This window comes from Pyxicephalus adspersus, chromosome 7, assembly GCF_032062135.1.
Source record: "Pyxicephalus adspersus chromosome 7, UCB_Pads_2.0, whole genome shotgun sequence".
Taxonomy (NCBI): Eukaryota; Metazoa; Chordata; class Amphibia; order Anura; family Pyxicephalidae; genus Pyxicephalus; species Pyxicephalus adspersus.
The window spans coordinates 3,132,645-3,154,866 of NC_092864.1; the positions used below are offsets into that span (position 1 = coordinate 3,132,645).

The 22,222-nt window shown below is 40.0% G+C and overlaps 3 protein-coding genes across 3 annotated transcripts in view; all 3 read right to left on the minus strand.

Moving 5' to 3' along the window:
• Positions 1-609: 609 nt before the first annotated feature.
• On the minus strand, positions 610-3,707 carry LOC140334685 (prostasin-like). The gene is made up of 5 exons (XM_072416926.1): positions 3,672-3,707; positions 2,685-2,839; positions 2,278-2,549; positions 1,575-1,744; positions 610-1,086 (listed from the first exon to the last, which is right to left on the minus strand). Exons 1-5 carry the CDS (start codon positions 3,705-3,707, stop codon positions 874-876), a joined length of 846 nt encoding a protein of 281 aa, XP_072273027.1. The 3' UTR covers positions 610-873.
• Positions 3,708-3,938: 231 nt separating this feature from the next.
• On the minus strand, positions 3,939-9,773 carry LOC140334857 (serine protease 33-like). Its single transcript, XM_072417124.1, has 5 exons — positions 9,420-9,773; positions 7,461-7,671; positions 6,651-6,922; positions 4,948-5,117; positions 3,939-4,738 (listed from the first exon to the last, which is right to left on the minus strand). The coding sequence occupies exons 1-5, from the start codon at positions 9,451-9,453 to the stop codon at positions 4,514-4,516; spliced, it is 912 nt and encodes a 303-aa protein (XP_072273225.1). The 5' UTR covers positions 9,454-9,773; the 3' UTR covers positions 3,939-4,513.
• A 9,818-nt stretch (positions 9,774-19,591) lies between these two features.
• The window catches only part of LOC140334687 (serine protease 33-like), a 10,646-nt gene continuing 8,015 nt past the window's right edge, over positions 19,592-22,222 (minus strand). The window contains exons 3-5 of the mRNA XM_072416927.1: positions 21,713-21,984; positions 20,605-20,762; positions 19,592-19,867 (exon numbers count right to left, since the gene is read on the minus strand). Coding sequence (XP_072273028.1) covers positions 19,592-19,867; positions 20,605-20,762; positions 21,713-21,984 — 706 coding nt within the window. The remainder of the gene's footprint in view (positions 19,868-20,604; positions 20,763-21,712; positions 21,985-22,222) is intronic.

A 22,222-nucleotide genomic window follows, 5' to 3' on the forward strand; every position in this document is an offset into this window, starting at 1 on the left:
TACAATGATCCCACTAACAAGGCTCACCTCCTTCTTGCAGAGAGTGCAATGATCCCACTAACAAGGCTCACCTCCTTCCTTCAATGAGTACAATGATCCCACTTACAAGGCTCACCCCCCTCCAGCAAAGAGTGCAATGCTCCTGTAATGAATGGAATGATCCCACTGACAGGGATCACCTCCTTCCTCTAGTGGGTGCAATGATCCCACTGACAGGGATCCCCTCCCTCCTGGAAGAGTGCAATGTCTCTAGTTGCTCATTCACCATGTTTTGTATGGAGGCAGACTGGACTTGGTACACCCCTGTCTGTCCTGTTGGATACCCCTGTCTTTGTACATCTCCATTAAATGGGGGGCGATTAGTAATTTATGAAAAGACGATTTTGATTGCATTTCTGATAGGACCAATGGGTATTTTTGTAGTTACCTAAAATGTTGCTAACTTGAAAAACAGAAGACACCTAAGGATTGCTAAGCTGCAATATGAGATTGTTTTGTTCTTAGGTCAAGGTATTCTTTCCATATCATTTACTTAACATTGTTATTATATCACTTTACATTCTTTTTCATTCTTGTTTTTCTATTTTTATATACACACATACTAAGATACAATGTAATAAAAAATATTTAATGTTCTCTTTACAACATTCCGAGCTCACCTTTCAACGCAGTCATAAAAAACGCTCAACAAACAGTAATGATTTACTCAGATTTACAATAAAATGTTTTATTTAACAAGTTCATAAAAAAATATTATCTGATTTTGTTTAAAAAAAAAAAAACATTTCTGCAATAATAATTTTAAGTAATATCTAGCAGACAGTTAGCGAGGTTCAGGAATGGTAACCAGCCCCCAGCTGTAACACTGAGGAATTAACTTATTAATAATATAACAGTGAGAATGAATAAGGGGATGCTGGGCAGAAGAGCTGACACTCCACCAGCCACAATCCAGGCGCGGTGGAGAGGCACATAGGTGTAGACGCCCGGTCGATATGGCAATGCACATCCACTTCCCCAGCTGACAACGCCCGCCTGGTACCAGATCCCAGATACCTTACATACCAGAGGTCCACCAGAGTCACCCTGAAAGATACCAATTCATATTAAATTCATTTTTATTGTACTGACTGCACAACTTTCAGGAGACTTCAGATGGATTGCAATATATAGAGATGGCGTGTTAGCCTTTGATATAGTCCATTGTCATGCTTTCAGAATGAATATGATATCCCATGAGGCGGGATCAGTTTAAAGCTTGGCATTCAATGTAACCAACTACCCCCAATGCCCAGTTATTCACGGGGTCCAATCCTAAATCAGTGACCCCGACTGACCCCCAAACATTCTCTGGTGGGGAACCAATCATCGGCATCGGAATCATATGGACATGGGAGATTGATGAATGTCAGGTTCACTGCTTCTAAAATGACCCTAAAGTGTTGAGTAGAATTGTAGGTTGGTTGATTGGTTGATTTACAATTGAAGCCTGGAGTGTTGACCACCCATGAAGAAGCATAGTCAAGTAAACTATGCAACCTATACGCCATTCGTGTAAGGCTGTGATCACCCACCTGGCATGAGTCCTTCTGTCCATTTATATACCCAGCACAGATCTGATCAGATGCAATTATGGACGTGCTATAGCTGATTCCTGAATTTACATGGTACCACCGGTCACAGGTATCTCTGCTGATAAATGGGGTCATCACTTGCTGGAGGGTCTTCGGGGCTGGTAGGTTCACTGCAGAACAGATATATATAAAACATTATTGTTCTTTACTATTCTGAAAACCAATCCAACATTTTAACTAAGGATGGCCTCAACCTGCAGCCAAAAGCTAAACCACTGATCTTTAGCCACATGCAACCAAAAAGAGAAGTTTTGGCTACAGCTTCGGTATTCTAGACCTGCCTTGAAATAATTGTTGGGTTTTAGGGAACCCCTGTTAAAACCAATTTATTGGGATCAGGGGAGGATTGTTATGTTGGTGGTCAGTCTGTACTTCCTTACAATGGTGGTCAGACAGCAAAAACAATAACTAGAGTCTTATAGTTAGCTTTGCAAGGTGGCCGGCATCATTAAACCAGAAGTCGATCAACCACAGGTTAAAGAACTCAAAGCAACCTTGGAGGTTCAATGGAGCCGTGGTTGAGCATGGCTGTTCTAGACTGTGAAAAGGGAAGGAGCAACAAAAGAGGCGGATTTCCCAGCATCCAATGGCTGGTCCTCTTTACACTAATATTTGTGACCATTAGCCAGGCTCTAAGTCTCACCTCCAGAGGCAATAGTGCCCCATCCAGTTACCCAGCATTCCATGCCAGTGGAGAAGCTGATGGATGCTGTGGGCAGGCAGATGGGTTGGATGAAGTTACTGAAGGTGATGGGGTTGGGGAGTATCAGCAGAGCGATGTCGCCCGGAGATCCCACAGTTTTGTATGTGGAGTTGATGATAATTTTTTGCACGTTGGAGACGACTTCATTTGGGTTATTCAATGAAATATTATAAGAGCCAACAGTCACTTGGTAGTCAGCAGGAGACTTTGAGCTGAAGAGGAAAAAGAAGTTATTATGATACATAGAAATAAATACTTAGGTTCTAAGTCCTCCTCCTTCCGATGAATCCCTAAGCTCCGTGTGTTGCCCCCATTGTCTATATGTTTAGTGTAGGACGGGAACTTACTACTCAAAGCAGTGAGCTGCTGTAAGAACGGACGTGCTGCTGACCAGGGACCCCCCACAGATGTGGCTTCCCTGATATCGTAGACTGACTTGCCACGGCCATGACCCTTCCACTGCTGCTGTGCCACCAACAATTCGAGAGGTTTCAACCACAAACTGTGCCACACCTAGAAGCACTCAACTCACCTATCCTTCCTATTTTAGTGAAATAAGCAGGAATACTATAAATTCAACCCCTTTAGAATGCACATCCCCTATATCTTCATATATTTATTATTTATATATTTACATTTTCTATATTTATTCTATTTTATTTTAATATTACTATTAAACAGTATTTATATAGCACCAACATATTACGCAGCGCTGTACTTTAAATAGGGTTGCAAATGAGAGACAGATTCACACAATGACCCAGAAGGAGGGGAGGACCCTGCCCCAAAGAGCTAGAAAAGTTTGAAAAAATGGGTTTTGAGGGCCCTTTAAAATGAACAGAAAGTAGGAGCAAGCTAAATAAGACGAGGAATACCATTCCTTTGGAGAAGGGAAGAAAACGGCTGGGGGGGGGGATATTTTTCTATCAGATCAGAAAAGGTAAGTGGGACAAGAACCATGAAGGGATTTGAAGGAAAAGTAAAGGAACTTGAATTTGGGGGGCTGAGGGACTCACCAATGACCTCACTCATTTCTCTACCATAAAACAGAGCTTTATGTAAAACTAATAGGAAGGAATAAAAAGGAAACAACAGAGCTTTATCAATGTCCTGCCATTATACATGTAGAAAAGATTGGCCCACCAATATGAACTTGTCCATTGTACTATACTAGTGGGTGGAAGTTCATATGTTCAGACCATTGGAGTTACAAGCAATACCAAAGACTTGTTTTAATCTACAAAGGCAAGCCAATCAATGCAAAAAATTAGAAAGAAAAGGTATATGAAAAAGAGAAATTTAACAGATTATTTTTGGCCTTTGTTTTTGCTCACTTGAAGCACCACGCCGTTTCTATTTGCTGTAGACATGGTAGGACATTACGCACAATTCAAAACACTCAACACAAGATTTTCTGTGACAGCGGACAGCTAAACAAACACTGAAACCATAACAAAACAGAAAAAGGAAAGAGGATCTGCGGCAGGAGTCAGCTCAATGGGGAGAAGATATTGTAACCAAGCTATAGATTTGCCCAGCTTTGGGGCACTTTTGGTGGTCCTGGTGTACCTGCACTAAATTCATTAAATCCCAAAACAAAATGAAATTTAAAAAGTTACATTTATTTGCCAGACCAAAAAAAGGACATTAAAAACAAAAAGAACTAAAGTGTGATTACAAAGAAATCATCTACCCCTCCCAGACCTCCTCTATACTTGTCCACACACATTATATAATAATGAAAAAATACAATGTACAATTTTCAACAAACGAGAATTGCAAAATAGAATTTGTTCAGTCTTAAAGGAGCTCTTGGAAGCCAAGCATGGATAACACTCGTAGGATGGAGAAGACCTTTAAGACTCCACATCATCCAGAAGCTAGCATACTGAATATTTAAATACTCTTTACATTTGGCTCAGTTTCATAGAGAATGGTAATAATATCATTGGTATTCTTTAGTCCCAGGATCGTAGCATTCTACAGATTAGGTTTCTGTTCATAGAAGTCAGCAGAGCCCTCCTAGACCTTGGAGGCCTTCATTCAAAGACTTCATTGGCTTTAATAAATTGCTTTTGCCTCATTTATGGGCTCAGAGTTATTTTGATGGTCATGAAGCCTTTAGCAGCCAGAGGAACCTTGTAAACAGTCATATATAGTCCAAGGAGTGGCCAAGTCACTGGTGGAGAATCAGGCAGACCACTAGGAGCAGCACCGAGATGGACAAGTTGGAGGATCTGGATGGCAAGCTCTTGTAGTATTCGATCCATGACTCGTAGGTGGAAACCAGGGTGTACACGCCGGGCCTGTTTGGAAGGGCGCAGTCATCTCCCCAACTTACAATGCCAACCTGATACCAGAGTCCATTTGCTTCGCACACGAGAGGTCCTCCAGAGTCTCCCTAGAAGAAGAGAATTTTGGTATTGAGTTCCACCAAGACTTTAAAAGTGTCATGCGTACATTTTTTTGTCTAATATAGGATGAAGAGGGGAAAGTCTCTCTTCTTTTTTGGAGAGAGATTTACCCTGACTTCCTATCAGAAATAATGTATTACCATTGACAGAAATTCATTTCCTATGTTGTTTTCTGTTGGGTAGGTTTTGCACTCACCAGACAGGCGTCTTTCCGCCCGGCCTGGTACCCGGCACAGATCTGGTCACTTTTGATGACGGGCTGAGAGGGACTGTATGCAGCATTGATGCGGTACATCTGTTCACATGACTCTCGACTGATCAGTGGCACCATGACCTGCTGGAGAATCCTGGGAAAGGGCAAATTAACTAGAAAGAGCAGAAACAAATATTACAATGGGGACATTAATCCTTCACACCAAAGTACAAGAGGACATGAAGGTTTCAGCACTCAATATGTGGCAGCGTGCCCGGTGCACTTCCCCTGGTCCAACGCCAACCCATGATTAACAAATCCATTACCACCGACAGTGGCTGCTTGATTAAAAAAGATGAAGAGATCTAGACCTTGGGGTTTACCAGAAGATTACGGCTGAGTGAGGAGGGATTAACCTAATTAAAGTAAATGGATCAGGGAGATATGTAAAATGCAGCTTCACTGAGCACAGCAGATCCAGCGCCAAGCACGGTAATATTTGTAGTTAGGGCGTGGGCAGAAGTCGGATACTTGTCTCAAGGTCAACAACTGCAACAGGAAGTCTTAGTTTTCTCCCTTTTTATTAAGGAATAACAAAGCTGTAAATTCATACTGACTCGTTCCCCTGCTTGTGCTGCCCAACTCATCTGCTTTAAAGAGATCTTATGGGTGTGCCAGATGCTTGCACATCCCCTCTACTTCCCCCATTCACATTTTTAGTTTCCTCTATACCTAGGTCCTAAGGGGGTCAACAGAGTGCTAGCAAAAATGAATATATTTTATTGAGGTGGAATGGAGAGGAATATGTAATTGAACAAGGGGGAGGGCCTATGTAGTCCAGCTGACTGCACTATTTACTACAGCAAATGCTTTATGCAACTCAAACAAGTTACCAGCACAATGGAGTGGTTAATTCAGCCTTTCCTGAAGCTCTCTGTGGGTTAGAGAATAAAACTGTAATATTTTTCAGGTCATTTTATGTTTTTAAAACAAATGTCTGCATTTTTATTTCTTTAAACATTCTACCAACCTGCGTGGAATAAAACTTGAGCAGAGGAGTTGCCCTTTGCAGTACTTCTCCTGCTCCACTAGATGTCCCTAGACTTTGGGGTTGAATGATTGAAATAAGAAATGTCATGGTCTCTGCGGGGGAGGTTCCAACACCATAAAGCTCTGCTGGTGCTGAAAATGGCTAGAATTTCACGAGACCACATTGTTGTCAGTATAAACCACCTAGGTCAGTCATGTGAGTGACCTAAAGTCATTGAAAAAGGTAAGTAAAAAAGAAAAAAATATAAAAATCATAAAACACATCTGAGGAATGGCGGGAGAGGGGTGTATCACAACCTGAAGTTGGGCTTTTAAATATTGTTTTATTATTAATATTTTTTTTAATTTCTATTTTTTATGGCTTGAAGAGACCAATTGACCACAAACTAGGCAACCTTTTGACGGTAGAGTTATTCTTTTCCTACTTCTTCATCTTGAGCTACTGAGCTATGTGAACAAAGGGAAAGTCTAGAAAAGATTACCAGCTTATCATGGGAAAATCCACTAGGTGGCGCAAAGAAAAAATACTAAATAAATGATTGAGTTAAAGAGCCATTCATTGCACCATCACAAATCAGACCACAGACAGAGTCCTATGCTGGCTCTAGTTTGGCTGCATACATCCATACACAAGATCATCATCTGAGAAGATTTACCTCCATACTGAGTTTCTCCCCAGCCGGTTACCCAACAATTCATGCCTGGAGAGAAGACCATGGAGGGAGATGGGATGCAGATGGGTTGGATGTACTGGGTGAAAGTGACTGCCCTTGCCATCCGCAGTAGAGAGATGTCACCGCTGCCCCCAACACCATCAAACTGCGAATTAGCCACAATCTTGTCCACCTTCACCGCCACTTGGTTGGGATGGGAGATGTCCAGTTTGTAGACCCCCAGATATACGGTGTAATGGGAAGGCGTTGGTGAACTGAAAAGCAGACAGACATTGATCATGTTATATTGTATTATATGGAGTCGAGTGCTGCACCAAGCACTAAATACCAAAATATGGCTCCAGCCAAGTCCTATACCAGTGTTTCTCAACCAGGGTTCTCGGAGAGGTCACTAGGGGTTTCGTAAGCAATGAGCAGTTCAACTGACACAAGTAATAGTTTTGTCTATCTGTAAGGGTGACATACTTCCCAATGGCCAGCAATGTAAGAGGAATTCCTCCCGCTGACCACCACACTAAAATATTGTGATCTGTAGATATAGGAATTATAGAAGGGGATCCTTGTAGATATAGGAAATGTAGAAGGGGATCCCTGAAGACCTGAAAGTTATTTCAAGGGTTCCCCAATTTTAAAAGGGTCAAGAAGGGCTTCACACAAACTGGTAAATACATAACTGGGAACTGGGGCCACCTAGTGTTCATTACAGGAAGGTACAAATGTAATGACATACACACACACACACATATATATATATATATATATATATATATATATAAAAGCAGAAAGTCTCACAATTGAACGCAGTGGGCAGCAGACAACACCCATCGATTGGAGATGAGGGACCCTCCACAGATAGCACGTGAATTAAACCACAGGCTGACCTGCCATGGCCATGCCCCCTCTGTAGCATCTGAACCACCTACTACGCGACTGGAAATCAATGGAGATCCACAAACTGGGGAATTTTGTGCCGAGACATCAAAGAGGACAGGAAATAGTAAAACTGTAAAATATAAATCAAACAATAAATACAAAACTTTGCATCATAATGATATGATGTTATACATTTATAAAGCTCTGACATATACTGCAGTGTTGTACAGAGAACACTGAGCCAGGCCAATCAGTCTTTGTACAGAGGAGCTGACACTCTAATGTCCCCCCACAGTCACACACTATTGTTATACATCTTACACCGGAGTGCCGTACAGAGAACCCTGAGTCGGCCCCATTAGTCCCTGCACTAATTAAGGTGAATGTCCCTTGGACCAGGACCAGTGTACATTCACATATAGTATTTGGAGTCCTGTCTACCAATAATCTGGCTGTGTGGAGTGCAGGAATGTTCACATTTGTGTGAACTAATAGCACAAACTGCTTTCTTTTTGTTATTCAGGATAATAAAATACATTTATAGAGATGTGTCCCTCCCTCCTTGTGAGTAATGTGTGTCTGAGATATACATAAACCTCTGGCATGTTGGTTCATGTATTGTCTATATATCTCTCAATGCAAAGCTAACAGATGATCAGAAATATCAGTGTGAACCTGGACTGAGAGCTCCTTTATACGGGTGGATGTAAGTAACACTATGATGGTTTATAGGACATCTATTAGACAGCCCATTGGCTAGCACTCTGCTGCACCTTATGACATGACTATGGGATATGTAAACCATTATATAAAATACTACTCTAATATACACTAATATTATTAATAATAAACAGGATTTATATACAATGTACAATTAAATAGGGATTGCAAATGACAGACTAATACAGACAATGATACAGGAGGAGAGGACCCTGCCCCGAAGAGCATACAATTTAGTAGGACTATTGAACTTTGTTAGGTTTTCGGGGTTGTCCCACTGGGGGGATTCACTTCCTTGCCCAGATACACAACAGAAAGTAAAAGGACACGCATGTTAAAGAGAAAGCCTCATCTTAAATGGTTGGCACTAAAACAGGGGAGAACCTGTAAGATTCAAAAACTAGATAGAAGGGGGTAACCATGCTGTACCCTATTCATAATAGCTATCAGTATGGACTTCAGATGCCCCAGGGTAATTTCCTTCTGTGCACTCCTAAGGATGATGTACTTGGAAGCTACTCTAAAGTCATATCAGAAACTATCCAATACACTTTGGAGCTTCACAGACCCCCTTTATCAGGGCCAGAAAAATATACCCCCCTATATCAATAATATGGTAATGTTAAGGTACGATATATTATTAATAAAAGCATTATGTATTTTGTTATCCTTGATGAGGAAGTAATGTCACTCCTGTACCATGTTGGATATTTTGTAGTATCATTGCGACCAATATAAAGTGGCTGGATTTCTAGGTACATCTGTGGTGCTCCCCTTTTTTCTATTGTGCTCATTTCTGATGTTCTGAGGACTTCCCAAAGCTCATCAATTTAGGATTTACAAAAAGATTCAGCGTTCTACCAACAAGTCTTCATCCATCCCAATAAATGCACTGGGATCTAGCAATTTGTGGAAAGAGAAGGAGGGAATAATTCATGGTTGCCCCCTGCTCTCACCCCAACATTACCCTTCTCCTTCAGCTCTTTCCATTGCTATCAACATAGCCAAATCATTTAATTACAAGAATACCACGGATCAGATCTATCCTCTGCCTTTCTATTCCAGATATACATAGGCAAGAAATGGAGAAATTAGAAAGCGGAATGTGATACAATTTACTGATTAACTGAAGTATATTGAAGCTGGTTATGAACTTACCTGACATATATAGGAGGTAAGTGGTAATCTCCATTGCTGCTTTACTTGGTAAATTACTTCTTAAAAGGGATAAGGATAAAGCCAGCACTTTATAAGGTGAAGAATTGGATGAGGATGGAACAAGTTCTCTTTAGTGAGGAGTTAGAGCAATCTTTTTAAAAGGTGAACCAAAGCAGGGTGGAGGAAGTTATCTGTATGGTGAGGTGCTAGTGGAGAATCCAGTAGATTCTATATGGTGATGGGTTATGAAGACCTTGATGTTGTGAGAAATTGGAGGACAATGAAACAATCTTTTTATATAATGAAGAAACAGATGAGGGAAGAACACATTCACTTTATGGTGAGGAGCTGAATGATGATGTCTCAGCACTTTTGCTGCAGGATCTGCTGACACACTGACCCAATAGAGATGTAGGACCAGCCTCCTTTTCTGGAAATGTGGATGGACTGGTTCTGGAGCCCCAAGGAATAGATGTTTTCCTTACTTATTTTACATCCATTACAAGAAGATATTTACAAACAATGGATTAGCACTTGGCACGTGGAAAGAAGTAAGATTTTCAGCTTGTGACAAATATTGAGACACCCGCTATTGTCTCATTTCCCTTCAGAAGGAGTTAGTCAATCACAAGGATTAGAACTGGAGATGACAAATTGAATTGTCTTCTTTCTGACCCTATAGAAACCTGGAAAAAAAGTGACTTTAATATATATTTGAATACATATTTCATGTTTCACATGCTTCTATGTTCTATTTGTGTGTGACTTTTCTATTGCCTTAAGCTGTACACAGGCAGTACATTTTTGTTGCTGAAAATTATTTTTTTGATAGTTTCTAGTAATAGTAGAATGAACAAGTGTTCTACACACAGTTCTGTGTAGTTCTATGGAAGGAGGAGGGGGATTACAAGTGGGAGACACCCCGCTGCATCCTCCTTCATAGTTTATGTGGTCTTCAGCCTATTCCCAGGTCATTTGTCTTGAGTGTGTACATACCTTTATAAGGCCAATATCTGTTGTGTGCTTCAAACTAATGAAGATGTCACCTTGCCCCCAAGCATTTCAGATGAGCAGAAAAATTAATTGAGTCAAAATTTCACCAAAAAAAATCATAATTGCTTCTATTTGTCAACAAAGTAGTAAATAAATGCATTATAGCTGCCTAATATGGATCTTTTGGATACTTTACAAGTTTGTATGAACACATTCCTGTTATCTCACAATATATTAAATATACATTTTTTAAAATGCCAATTTATATTTAAACATTTACATGATAAAATTCAAGTTCTATATAAAAACAATCATTACAATTAACTGATAATAGTTGCTTGGTTCTCAAAGGAAGATTATTCAACACGTTTCACAGACAAACAATACGCTTCCTCAGGAAACAACCATGAGACAAAAGCAATCCTCTATTGGTGCATTACCCGTAACAATTTCTTCAGCACACCACTGAGGCTCACACGGAGCGGCATCGGGGAGGAAAGTAAACGTGACAACAACCCGTGTAAGATATATGGAACCAATGGAAAGTCAATTAGCTACCAGTAGTTTGTATAATTCTCGCTAGGCATCAAGATGTAATCATAGCTCACAGTGATTTAAAAAAATATGTGTATGTTGAAAAAATATATGTCTGAAAAGTCCCTATATTGCAGTTTTTGATTTATATACAGGGATGTGACAGATTTATTGATTGCATTGGGGAAGTAACAAACAAATCATTATGTTACAATATACAACAAAAGTATTAGACATATTTGAGCACAGCAGAGAACTAAATAAATCTACTCCAGGATATACACAGGAGAAAAACAAGATGGTGGCACAATGGAAGAGTTGGCTTAGGGGCTATCACCTTTGCAGCTGGGTCCCCGGAATGAATTTCATCCAGAACACTATCTGCATGGAGTTTGTATTGTCGGCCCATGCTGTGTTGGTTTCTTCCAGGATCCCAAATTAGACTATGGACTTTGTAAAGCATTGAGTAATATGTCAGCACTGTATGAATATAATATGATATCTCTGTGAGAGGTAATCAATACCTAGAAGTTTTAAAGATGACACATTACAAAGCAAAAATTATTTACACCATTTTAATAAATACTAATTTTGGTTTGGGATTGGGGTTATGGGGCCCCTTGGAAACCAGTAATATACAAACACTCATGTATATATGAATGCTATGAAAGGGGCCCCCAGAATTAGAATTTAATCACCTGCGGGAAGAATTCTCAGTATAGGATTAATTACTCTAGTCATCTAAAAAAATCAAAGGAACATCATGGAAAACCACATAATAATAGTATTGGTGTGTTTATTCACATTTATAATACGTGTGTTTCATGAGTAGTGAATGTTGATCAGTGAAGCAGTGAAATAGTAAATAGAGAAAAGCCAACCCTACATCATAAACCATAATTTAACTTTGCATTCACCAGTGAGGACACGAGGGGATCAGCCTCAAACTCAACCCAGACAGCGTTCTTACCATTACCATTTTTTCCTATGGGCCGCCCAGTACTCGTCTGAGCCCGAATGGGTGATATGTATACAAGGGAATTATGGGTAGAGTTATCTGCCAAGGAGGTTTTAAAAGGTCACGGATCTACATGTATGAACAGCTACTCTCATAAAATGGGTGACGAGCAGCTATTGTACTCTGTGTCTGTATCATGATTATAGTGTGGGAGAATGACGGCAATGACGAGGGAAAACGCCTAACTAGAACCTTGAATATCTGCTGAAGAAGGGTTACTCAGATAAAAGTACTGAATGTCTAAAATGTACAGAGAACATACCAAACATTTCCTGAAATATTCTGCACTGCTGGAGGACTCTGCTCCTTCCTCTATACTCCTGAAATACTCTGCTCTGCTGGAGGACTCTGCTCCTTCCTCTATAACTCTCCTCTCCTGAAATACTCTGCTCTGCTGGGGGACTCTGCTCCTTCCTCTATAACTCTCCTCTCCTGAAATACTCTGCTCTGCTGGGGGACTCTGCTCCTTCCTCCATAACTCTCCTCTCCTGAAATACTCTGCCCTGCTGGAGGACTCCTCCTCAAATTCTCTTTTTAAGCAATACTTGGCATCTTTGAAAGACTCTGCCTAGCTTTCCTACAATTCACTGTCTGCAGGATTACCCATGCTAAAAATATATATTTTATGTAAAAGAAATGGCAACATTTTATTTTCATGATAACACAAACAAGTCCTTGACACGGGAGGAGAGGAGAGACCTTTGAAATGATTTTCCATTGTAATAATTTACAAACCTGCAGGTAATAACCCGCAGACTTCTGAGTAAACTTATACAATATTTACATTGAACCGGCCCATCGCCCCACGTGCACGCACCACCCATTCCAGTAGAACAATGGAGCACATGGGTCTCTTCTCCTATGTAATTATCTTATGCAATATTCCGAACATTTCAGAGAGCATTCCTAATGAAATGATTTAAGAGCCAACTTTAATTGTTTCATTGTGCTGAGCCCTTTAATTGGCAGATCAGAGAACAATGAAAACATGAAACAATAGAAATATAGGGACATCTTCTGAGTATTCCGTGACTAACGCGGCATTGTCACAAGATCGGGATGAGAGTTTCTCTGTCTTTTGTAAAAAGATAAAAATGCCACACGCATCACTTTACCCAGCACGTGAAAATACCTGTCCTACAACCGCCAACAATACAACACGCATGAGATATCACGGGAAGGGAATTCGGGGATCGGGCGCCATATCAATGACCCATCTACATGTTGAGTGTCCATAATAATGGAGTAATGTGGAGGGTGGACAAAATAATGTGAACACCTAGGAAATCCGTAATATTCCATTATTAGGAAGAGTTGGGTTCACCACTTACTTTAAAGCTGAAATCTAGAATGAACACATATTGTCTATAATTAGGATCAATGCGTATTAATCTGTAGATCTTGGTGTGAATTGTGTTTTCTTCCACATCTGTGTGATAATCTAGTGTATCACTTTGCCTCTGTGAAGAAGCTTCCTGTAATATAGACCGGTCACCGCTGCTCTCTCTCCTTGTGCAAGAAGACTGGTCTTGTATCCGCCCCCTCCTATAGTTTTCTATAAGCAGCCTGTGGAAGGTGGGTCTGCTGAGCCACTCCCATTACAGGAATTATGACAATGCTAATTTTGCAAAGATTTGGTGACCTTTGGTGGATATTGAGTAATATAGTAAGGAAAATATATATAGAAAATGTTTGTGCTCAGCAGAGTAGAAAAACATTTTCCTGGATAACTTGCTGCCTAAGGGATGCTCATAGTCTATATGGCGTCTTTATAAAAGTCCTGCAGAGTCAGAGCTGGAATCCTCCAATCAGGAGTGTGGTCTTTGCTGAATTTAGAGCTCTAGCTTTGATTTTGCATTAAGTTTGTACTTTCTGCATGGGTCACTTCCTCTACCCAGGGCCCTTTGACATCTGTCATGGAGAATGAAGGACCTTGTGCACACACTGAGCTTTGCTCACATTGCTTGCTCAGGTATTTCAGTAACGTATGAACAGGAAATTGCCAGCTTTTGTTCTGAATTCTGAACACGGATCCCACCTTGACTAATAGGGTCATAGATCCAATGATTCATCAAATGGAGGAACTTTTGTATCTGGTATAGTTAAAGGAATGCAGGTGGGTTGTAATGTGGTGAACCATTATGTTTTCCTTGGGAAAGCTTGAAGCAATTTTATGTCCACAGTTTGCATTTGTATAAGATGGATAATACAAACTAATACAAATATACAAAAATGCTCAACCAGAGAACTTCAGAATGGAGCAAAGCTGCTGTAGCAATGTTTATGAAATAGGAGAAAGGTTATACCAAAAGAAATGAATGTCTTGCTTGCTATAAAGGTCTAGTGGACATCAATCATCAAAATGTAACCGAAAATAAACATAATTCAATATTGCCAATGGATTGAACCATATCAATACCCCAAAATGGGCACTGGATAAAAGTTTTTGCAAACATTTAAAAATCAGATAGAAAAAGGCAATAATACATTGTACATTAGCCTGAGTTTTGTCTACATATCAGGGATCACAAAAAGGTGGTGGAAGATTTCACCCACATAAGGGAATGTACCCCAATCCCCTGATAATGGCCACTACATTGGAACATGTTCATCCTGAATGCTGCACTCACCCAATCATCCCAGAATAGCTCCATTCACAAGGCAGAGGAACTTTTCCTTCCCCACCTCACCCAATGAACCCTTTATATGCTGGCTGATATTTAGTACCAGTTCTACCATCCTGCATTTGACCATTAGATGTTGGATGAGCTCTGAATACAAAGAATAAAATGAAGTCTAAAATCTTCCCAAATTCAGCTGGGGCAGAAATCAGTGTATTAGCAAAATGTACCTGTAACAATTTTGTCTTTTTCATTTATACTAGTGTGTTGTGGAAATCACTTTTTCACTCCTTATGGCACCCCAATGTAAATTCTCTATGCACCTCCATCGCTGTATGCTTGATTTTGGATGCATTGTGGTGCAACGGACAGACCATTGAGTTGATTGGGCTGCCCTAATGAAGCATAATGCATGTCAGTGTGCAGGTGGTAATGCCTGGGATATCCTTGTAATTATTTAGAAGCATAGTGAGTGTTATATTTTGTCTATGGGACCAATACCTGTGCCTGCTGGATAGCATCATGGTGACCGGTCACTTCTCCACTCCAACATACATCACGCAAAGTAACATGAGCAAAATCATTATTTTATTGTCTGCCCATCCAACCCGTCCTCTGCACACTCATACAGATCTTAACCTGAGACGATCCCAATGCTGAGGAATCATGGGACATGTAATGCCACCAGATTATGGGCTCCCTCCAGGGTTCTTGGTGTATGGGCAGAAACAGATAATCAGATGAGACAGCAAGATGAGCTCAAAGTATACATAGAGCCAAACATTCTTGTTTCAATGTCTTTATTAGTTTTCATTTTAATCATACAAATAAACAAGCCAACATAAAATGTGTCATACAATATTCGTTTTCCAACAATTCATAATTAAACAATATAGTCTCAATACAACACAATCTTCAGATTTAATTATATATGTCTATCCCAACCTTAGGTATTTCTCAGTGCCAAACATTCTTCCATGACCCAGAGATTTACTCATTGTGTTTGTTACGGTCACCATTGTTTATAGAATGTAAAGTGATGGGATCTCCAGAGGGGAAATCTTTCAGTGAAGATATTGTTGATGTGACAACTGTCTGTATGAGGGAATTCCCTTATTTCCTGTCCATCTTCTGATATCCCAACAAACGCCATGATGTGCTAACAATTTACTCACATCTTCTCTCTTGTAATTCCTCTGTCCTAATACAGCCAGGTCCTTTCTCCTCTGTCCCAACCCAATCAACATTGCCTCATCTTCTGATGTTTATTCTTCTCTCTTTCCTACCTCCAGGCTATGCTTTTCTCCCACATTCTCCGTTCACTCTACCCAGCCATGGCTAGCGTCTCTGCCTCCTCTCACCCCATGAAGCCAAATCTCTTCCCACTTTCTTCTTTCTTTCCTTCCAGCCAGAATCTTCTCTCTCTGATGTCCCAGCTATAATTTATTGTCAACTTCTCCTCTCCTCACACTCTGCAATGATCTGCTCTCTCTGCTTTCCCAACTATTTATCTCACCCAACCATTATACATGCTCCATGGTTTTTTTTTTTCCATATCTGCTTTGATCCGCTCCTGATACCGTTTTTCTCTCCATCCAGCCAAGTTCTTCTCTGTCTCTTCTCTTCCCACCTAAATATGAAATGGTCCCATAGGCAAACTCTTCACCAACGAAAGAGTTACTATATATAAGAGGAAATATGGTGTGCTTAGCCTGAAAAGTAATAGTAATATAAAAGTAATAAAAATATATATTAGATATATTTATTATTAATATTAATATATATTTATTAAATTATTATATATATTAATATATTTAATAAAATATAAACAGTAATATATAATAAAGAATCACTTTATTCAGGTAAATTGTGATAAACTAGGTACTAGACATAGTTCTACTATGCTATGTCCTCATTTAACATAGTTCTGCTATGCTAGTATCCAGTAGTGTAATAAAATGTGTGTTTTACGGTCCCGACGCGTTTCGTCCAAAAGGGCTTCCTTAGGGGATTATTGGGAGACCCACAATTGATGTCTGCTGTTGGTTGGTTTCAGACTACTCAGTAAGTGACAGTGACTGAGGTGTTCTTATGAGAAACCTAATTGACTGATTGTTACCGTTTTATAGGTTGATTGTTGTTCACTTAGGGTGTATATGGATCATATAAGGTGGTACAGAGACGGCAATAATGATGACTATCTTTCAGCTCTTAGACGAATTATGACTTCTTTACGCTATGTTGGAGTTTAGGTTCTTCTGTTTTGGTTGTTGCTCATGTTAGCAAAGGTGTTTAACTGCATCTGGAGTGTGTTCTACAATTTGAAACATAGATGCAGTGGGAAATGTTCTGTGGATATGCACAACTCTTTGATATATTTTATAGGTTTGAGTTTTATTATCTTCCAAGTAAGGGGATACACGCTTATTCCAGAAATGTTCTTTTTGGGGTTTAGTGGTAAGGACGGATCGACCGGAGCCTGTCAGAAGGGGGTCTACAGTTTACACATATGACCTGGTCCCACTATCTCCTCCGCATAGCTATGATTTGCTACCAAATACTTGTGTCTACTCATTTCCCACCCAGCCATGATCTGCTCCAGTTGCTGCCCTCATCTTTATCTTCTATTTATATACTGTTGATACATTACACAAGTCTTTATAAAGTTTATATTCATTTCACTAACTGTCCCTCAGAAGGACTCACAATCCAATGTCCCTACCATGGTCATTTGTCATTAATACAGTCTAAGGTTATTCACCCTACACGTATGTATTGTGGAATGTGGAAGAAAACTGGAGGAAACACGTAAAGAGCATACAACCTTCATGAGAAACTTGGGATCCCAGTGCTGCATAAGTGCTGCAAAAATGCTAGACACTGAACCACCATGCCGCCATCTTAGTTACATGTACTAATGGTTGTAAAAATCAGTGCAGTTAATATAGATCAGGGCAGCCCAATTCCAAACCTCAGGTTTTAGGATTCATATACATTTGTAGTATTTCTCCTACAGGTAGCAATAAATTTACCAAATAAGGTTTTTCAAAAAAAGGCCCTTTAGGGCTGGATTTGGACAGCCATGGTAAAGGTCAGCTGTAGCCTTTTTTGTTTTGTTTTCTGAATACAACTGTAGATTTGTGTTAATTGTTTTTTCTGGAAGCCTCGGGGTGATTTTACAAGTTTGGTATGTATAATGTTTTGGACAGATAATGGAGCCTCTGATGGTGATTGATGGGTAGACTGTACTGTGTAAAATCAGAGCAAACTTATATTTCACCAGCGGGCCTTTATACACTTTTCATGGCTGGAGATAATAATGTTAATGGCAGTAGTAACTGTAGATTTTGGAATACATACTGATCAGTAGTTTTGGTAAAATAGCTCAGTGTTCGATTCTGCGACTATTCAATCAAATAGCCCGATATTTTCCGAGTGGTCAAACACCGAATTTGAGCACCATTAAAGTCTATGGGGGGGGGGGGATTCAAGGTATTTTCTTGACTGTGTAGAACTGCTATAGTGTAACTATAGTATGTGTTCTTGGATAGAGATTCACTATCCAAGAACAAAGGAGTCCCACGTGATCCCCGGGCACTAAAGGTTAAATGGGGACAAGTCTCCTCATTCATCCCCTCTAGTGCTCTGTGACTGGCTGGGGAAAGGAAAATCCTGATGATGCTTGAGCTGTCATTAGAGTTTACCTTTCCTCAGCCAGTCACAGAGCACTGGAGTTGATGAATGGGGAGACTTGTCCTCATTTAACCTCTAGTGCCCGGGGATCTCACATTGACAGAAGGATTCCCACAGCTGTGCAGCCATGGGAATCGTCCTGTCATTGTGGGATAACTTGTAAAAAAATAAAAGTTAGTTACACAAATCAAACACATTTAATAAATTACTTTAACATTAATGCCTCCTTTAAACACATTTTTACGGACGAATTTGCAAAGTCCAATCCTGTGTTTTTCGAGTCGGGTCTCTCTGAATTCGAACTGCCATATTCGGGTCAAATATAAGGACAACCCAAATTCGAACACCAACACTACTGATCAGTTTCTAAATTGATTTCCAAGTCTTAACTGAAGATTTTTGTGGTGCACCCTTGTGAGCACAGATCACTAACCGTTTAGCTGATCAACTCTCCCCCTCATCCGATGGGATTCCACCCAGCCAATGGTGGATCACAAAACAAAAGTCAAAAAAGAACTTTGATTTCAGATGTTGTGGGCTGCTCTTTATAGTAAACAAAAGATCTAATGGATGAGACCTTCCGAGTGCCTCTGTGCAGACCAAACATGTGGAGGCCACTGTTGGGTGGAGCCCAGTGGAAGTCTGGATTCCCCTTTTACGTTTTCTTTTGCTTTCCTGATAACTGATAGATGTTTTTTTTTTCTTGCTGACCGAGTTTTAAGAGCATGAGTGTAACATTGTGCAAGCAATCAGATGCAAGGTGTTATCGTGTTATTTATGGAGAACATCTTAATTGAACAGGGAATGCATCAGAGACAATGAGCTGCTATTATTAACGTATTTGAAAACCAGGACTAATTATGGCTCACATGTTGCACAATAATGAATGTGCTCCGCCAGTTTCAAAAGTTATTTTTGAAAGCAGAAGACAAACCTTGAGCCACGACTAGTCATTTGGTAGATCAGACTGGGCAATGGTTGGGGGCCCTCACTCTCTTCAGGGCCCCAGTGAAAGTTGCAGTTTATTATATTTTTGTACTTAGGCGTAGATACACTTTGAACAGCTTCTCGATGTAAAACAGAAAATAGTTCTCTAATGTTGAGTATTGATGATATTGGGGTTGATTTACTAAAAAGAATAAAAACTATGCAAAGTTATTTCTGTTTATTTTATAAGTTTATTGCACCTTATTCACCTATGGGTAAGCACAAATCCATTTTTTTTCATTTGCATATGATTGCATATAACATGCAAAGTGAACATTCTTTACTTCAGCCTCATTGTTTAGGTCAGCTTCAGTAGCAATTTCTAGTTATAAGAATGTGGACAGAAGTGCAGCTGATGCCAAGATCATCCAGCAATGGTATGGAAAGCTGTAGAAGATGGAACTTCCTTCAGATTTAGAAACAGTGCTGTTAACATTCATGAATGTTGCTTGCAGGTAGGTGCTGATCCAGTTTTGGTAGGCTGTCACCAAGGTGTACACCCCGGGACGGTTGGGGTCTCCACAGCCTATTCCCCAACTCACAATTCCAACCTGGTACCACACACCCTGGACCTTACACACCAGAGGTCCTCCCGAATCACCCTGAAAGACATTCAAAATGATCAGCTGTGCCGTTTGTGTGTTAGAAATATTCAATAAATATTTTCATCTTATCATTCACAATATCAAGAAATTTGGAATTACAAAAACTAGCTGAGCACTTAGTACATGGATGGTAAACTTCCACTGTATAGGAACTTTATGAATTAATGACCAAACCAGGTGTCTCTTGCCGAACGTTGTCTGTTACCAAAGATTTGTTACAATGATTTCTTAAGCTTTATGTGTCAGTGAGGGGAAATCTCTCTAATGGGAGCAAAGAGGGAATAACTTAAAAAAAAAACAACCAACATGACTGTGAAGGTTCTCCTTATTCACGTCACTGTGTATCTAGTAGTGGACGGTCACATTCAACTGAAATTTGTCTGGTAATGTTGAAGATGTTTTAGCAACTTCTCCAAACTGGCTCTAGAGAAGCTACCGGTTTGGGGAAACTTTTTCAGAATTGATGGAGTTCGGAGAAGCTGAGAAACATCGTCAACTTTACAAGAACAAATCCAACTGAATGTAACCGACTACTACTAGATACACAATGACGTGGATAATGTGACGTCCAGTTGAACGTGGCCAACCACTACTAAAAAGGCATCCAACACTTTCTTTACCCGTTCTTAGTTAAAACCAATGTTTTTACCAGATCTAGGCGTAGCTGATGCTTCTTTTTTCCATACAGAAATCCAAGCCTGAACCAAGCCAAACTAGAATGTGACATCACCCACCTGGCAGGAATCCTTCTGCCCATTCTTGTAGCCAGCACAAATATTTTCAGCCTGGATGCTTACAGTATATCCCGCACTGTAATACATTTCTTTACATGTTTTGGGGTCTATTAGGGGAGTCATGACCTTCTGGAGAATGCCATTTGAAGGTGCATTTCCTGGTAAAGAAACACAAAGAGAAATGCCACACAAATGCCAATAAAAGCTTGCAAACACAAATAAATGGCCAAAATGACATAAATATTAGACTCATTTCATTTTTTTTTGTTTTGTTTTTTTGGTTATAATTCATTCTTGGTCAGAAAAAAATCCAACTACCTTTTGGCTTTTCCTCACTGGAAGGGTGAAGGTTAGTTTTGGATAGTGTATTTCTAAGAAGCATTTTTTACTTATTGTATCCCTCATTTGTGTTCATGAAAGTTGTGGAAGCATTGCAAGCATGGGAAAGGGAAATTCCATGAAGATAAAAACACTTTCTTGCCAGCCCACCGCTGCCTTAAAAAATAACTCTTCTTAGGAAGGACTGGCAGAGAAGTGGACCTTCCATTTGCATAGAACGTTCCCATTACTTCTATGCACTGCAGCTTTTTTATTATGCATTATAGCATGTCAGAATGCAATGTACTATGGGATGTCAGAGCTATTGCTATGCTGTAAACACAAGCCATGGGACTCAAACTGCCTGGTTCTTGTATTGGAGCTCGTGTACTGTGCACTGCTTCTCAATGCAGTCCAATGCAGCCAATGGTAATTATTCCATTCTTAATGTCTAGCTTGCCAAAAGCACACATGCTTTGGCAATTGAGCAGTAACAAGTGTGTTTATATGACAACTTAATTAAAAGCTGACTGCCTGAAGTTTCATATTATATAGGAGTCTTTGTGCTACGCTGCCAATCACTCCTTTAGCCAGAATTTACCCAAATACCTTGTCTAGGTTCCTGTTGAGTAAACATAAGTGATCAGTTGTGCTGATTATCTACTTAGGTAGTTAAGACCATCCCACCTGGGCATTTCTTCTTATGAACGGCTACCATCAGATCCCACAGCAGCAGTTGTATGGAAAATGCAAGTTTCTTATATATATCATTGTCATTTACATATCTTACCTCCAGAAGATGTATCACCCCAGCCAGTCACCCAGCACTCCATGCCACTAGGGAAGGTGGAAGAGGAAGATGGCAGACAGATTGGCATGATGTATTGAGTATAGTTGACAATTGTGGCTAGATGCACCAGAGCGATGTCACCAGGGCCCTCAGCATTTACGAAATTGGCATGCGTTATGATAGTTTGTACATTGAAAACAATTGTATGAGGGCTATTCACACCCAGCCTGTACAGGCCCAAATACACCTGATATTTCTGTGTTAGGATAGGACTGTTGAAAGAGAACAGTACAGAAAATGTCAGATCAGAGACCCCATCTGAAAGCAGAACAGTGTCATTAATTTCAGTGCACTTTAGATTCCAAGTAATGAAATACAATCAATGTTTTTTTATGAATGTCCTGTATGTAAAATATGGTCTGATGGTGGCAGCGGTTGTTGTGGCTGTTGTGTTGGTGCTGATGGTGGCAGTGGTGATGGTGGCTGTAGTGTTGGTGCTGATGGTGGCAG

Bases quoted from the DNA above. Each gene is read 5' to 3' on its own strand.
- LOC140334857 (XM_072417124.1), bottom strand. From the start codon at position 9,453: ATGGAGATTACCACTTACCTCCTATATATGTCAG. The intron at 6,923-7,460 runs GTGAGACTTTCT...TCTGCTTTTCAG, and splicing joins GCTGCCCACTGCGTTCAATT to TTCACCAACGCCTTCCCATT. The intron at 5,118-6,650 runs GTAAATCTTCTC...TGCTCTTTCTAG, and splicing joins GGGAGAAACTCAGTATGGAG to TTAATTTGCCCTTTCCCAGG.
- LOC140334685 (XM_072416926.1), bottom strand. From the start codon at position 3,707: ATGTCTACAGCAAATAGAAACGGCGTGGTGCTTCAA. The intron at 2,840-3,671 runs GTGAGCAAAAAC...GGTGTGGCACAG, and splicing joins GAAACGGCGTGGTGCTTCAA to TTTGTGGTTGAAACCTCTCG. The intron at 1,745-2,277 runs GTGAGACTTAGA...TCTGTTCTGCAG, and splicing joins GGGCACTATTGCCTCTGGAG to TGAACCTACCAGCCCCGAAG.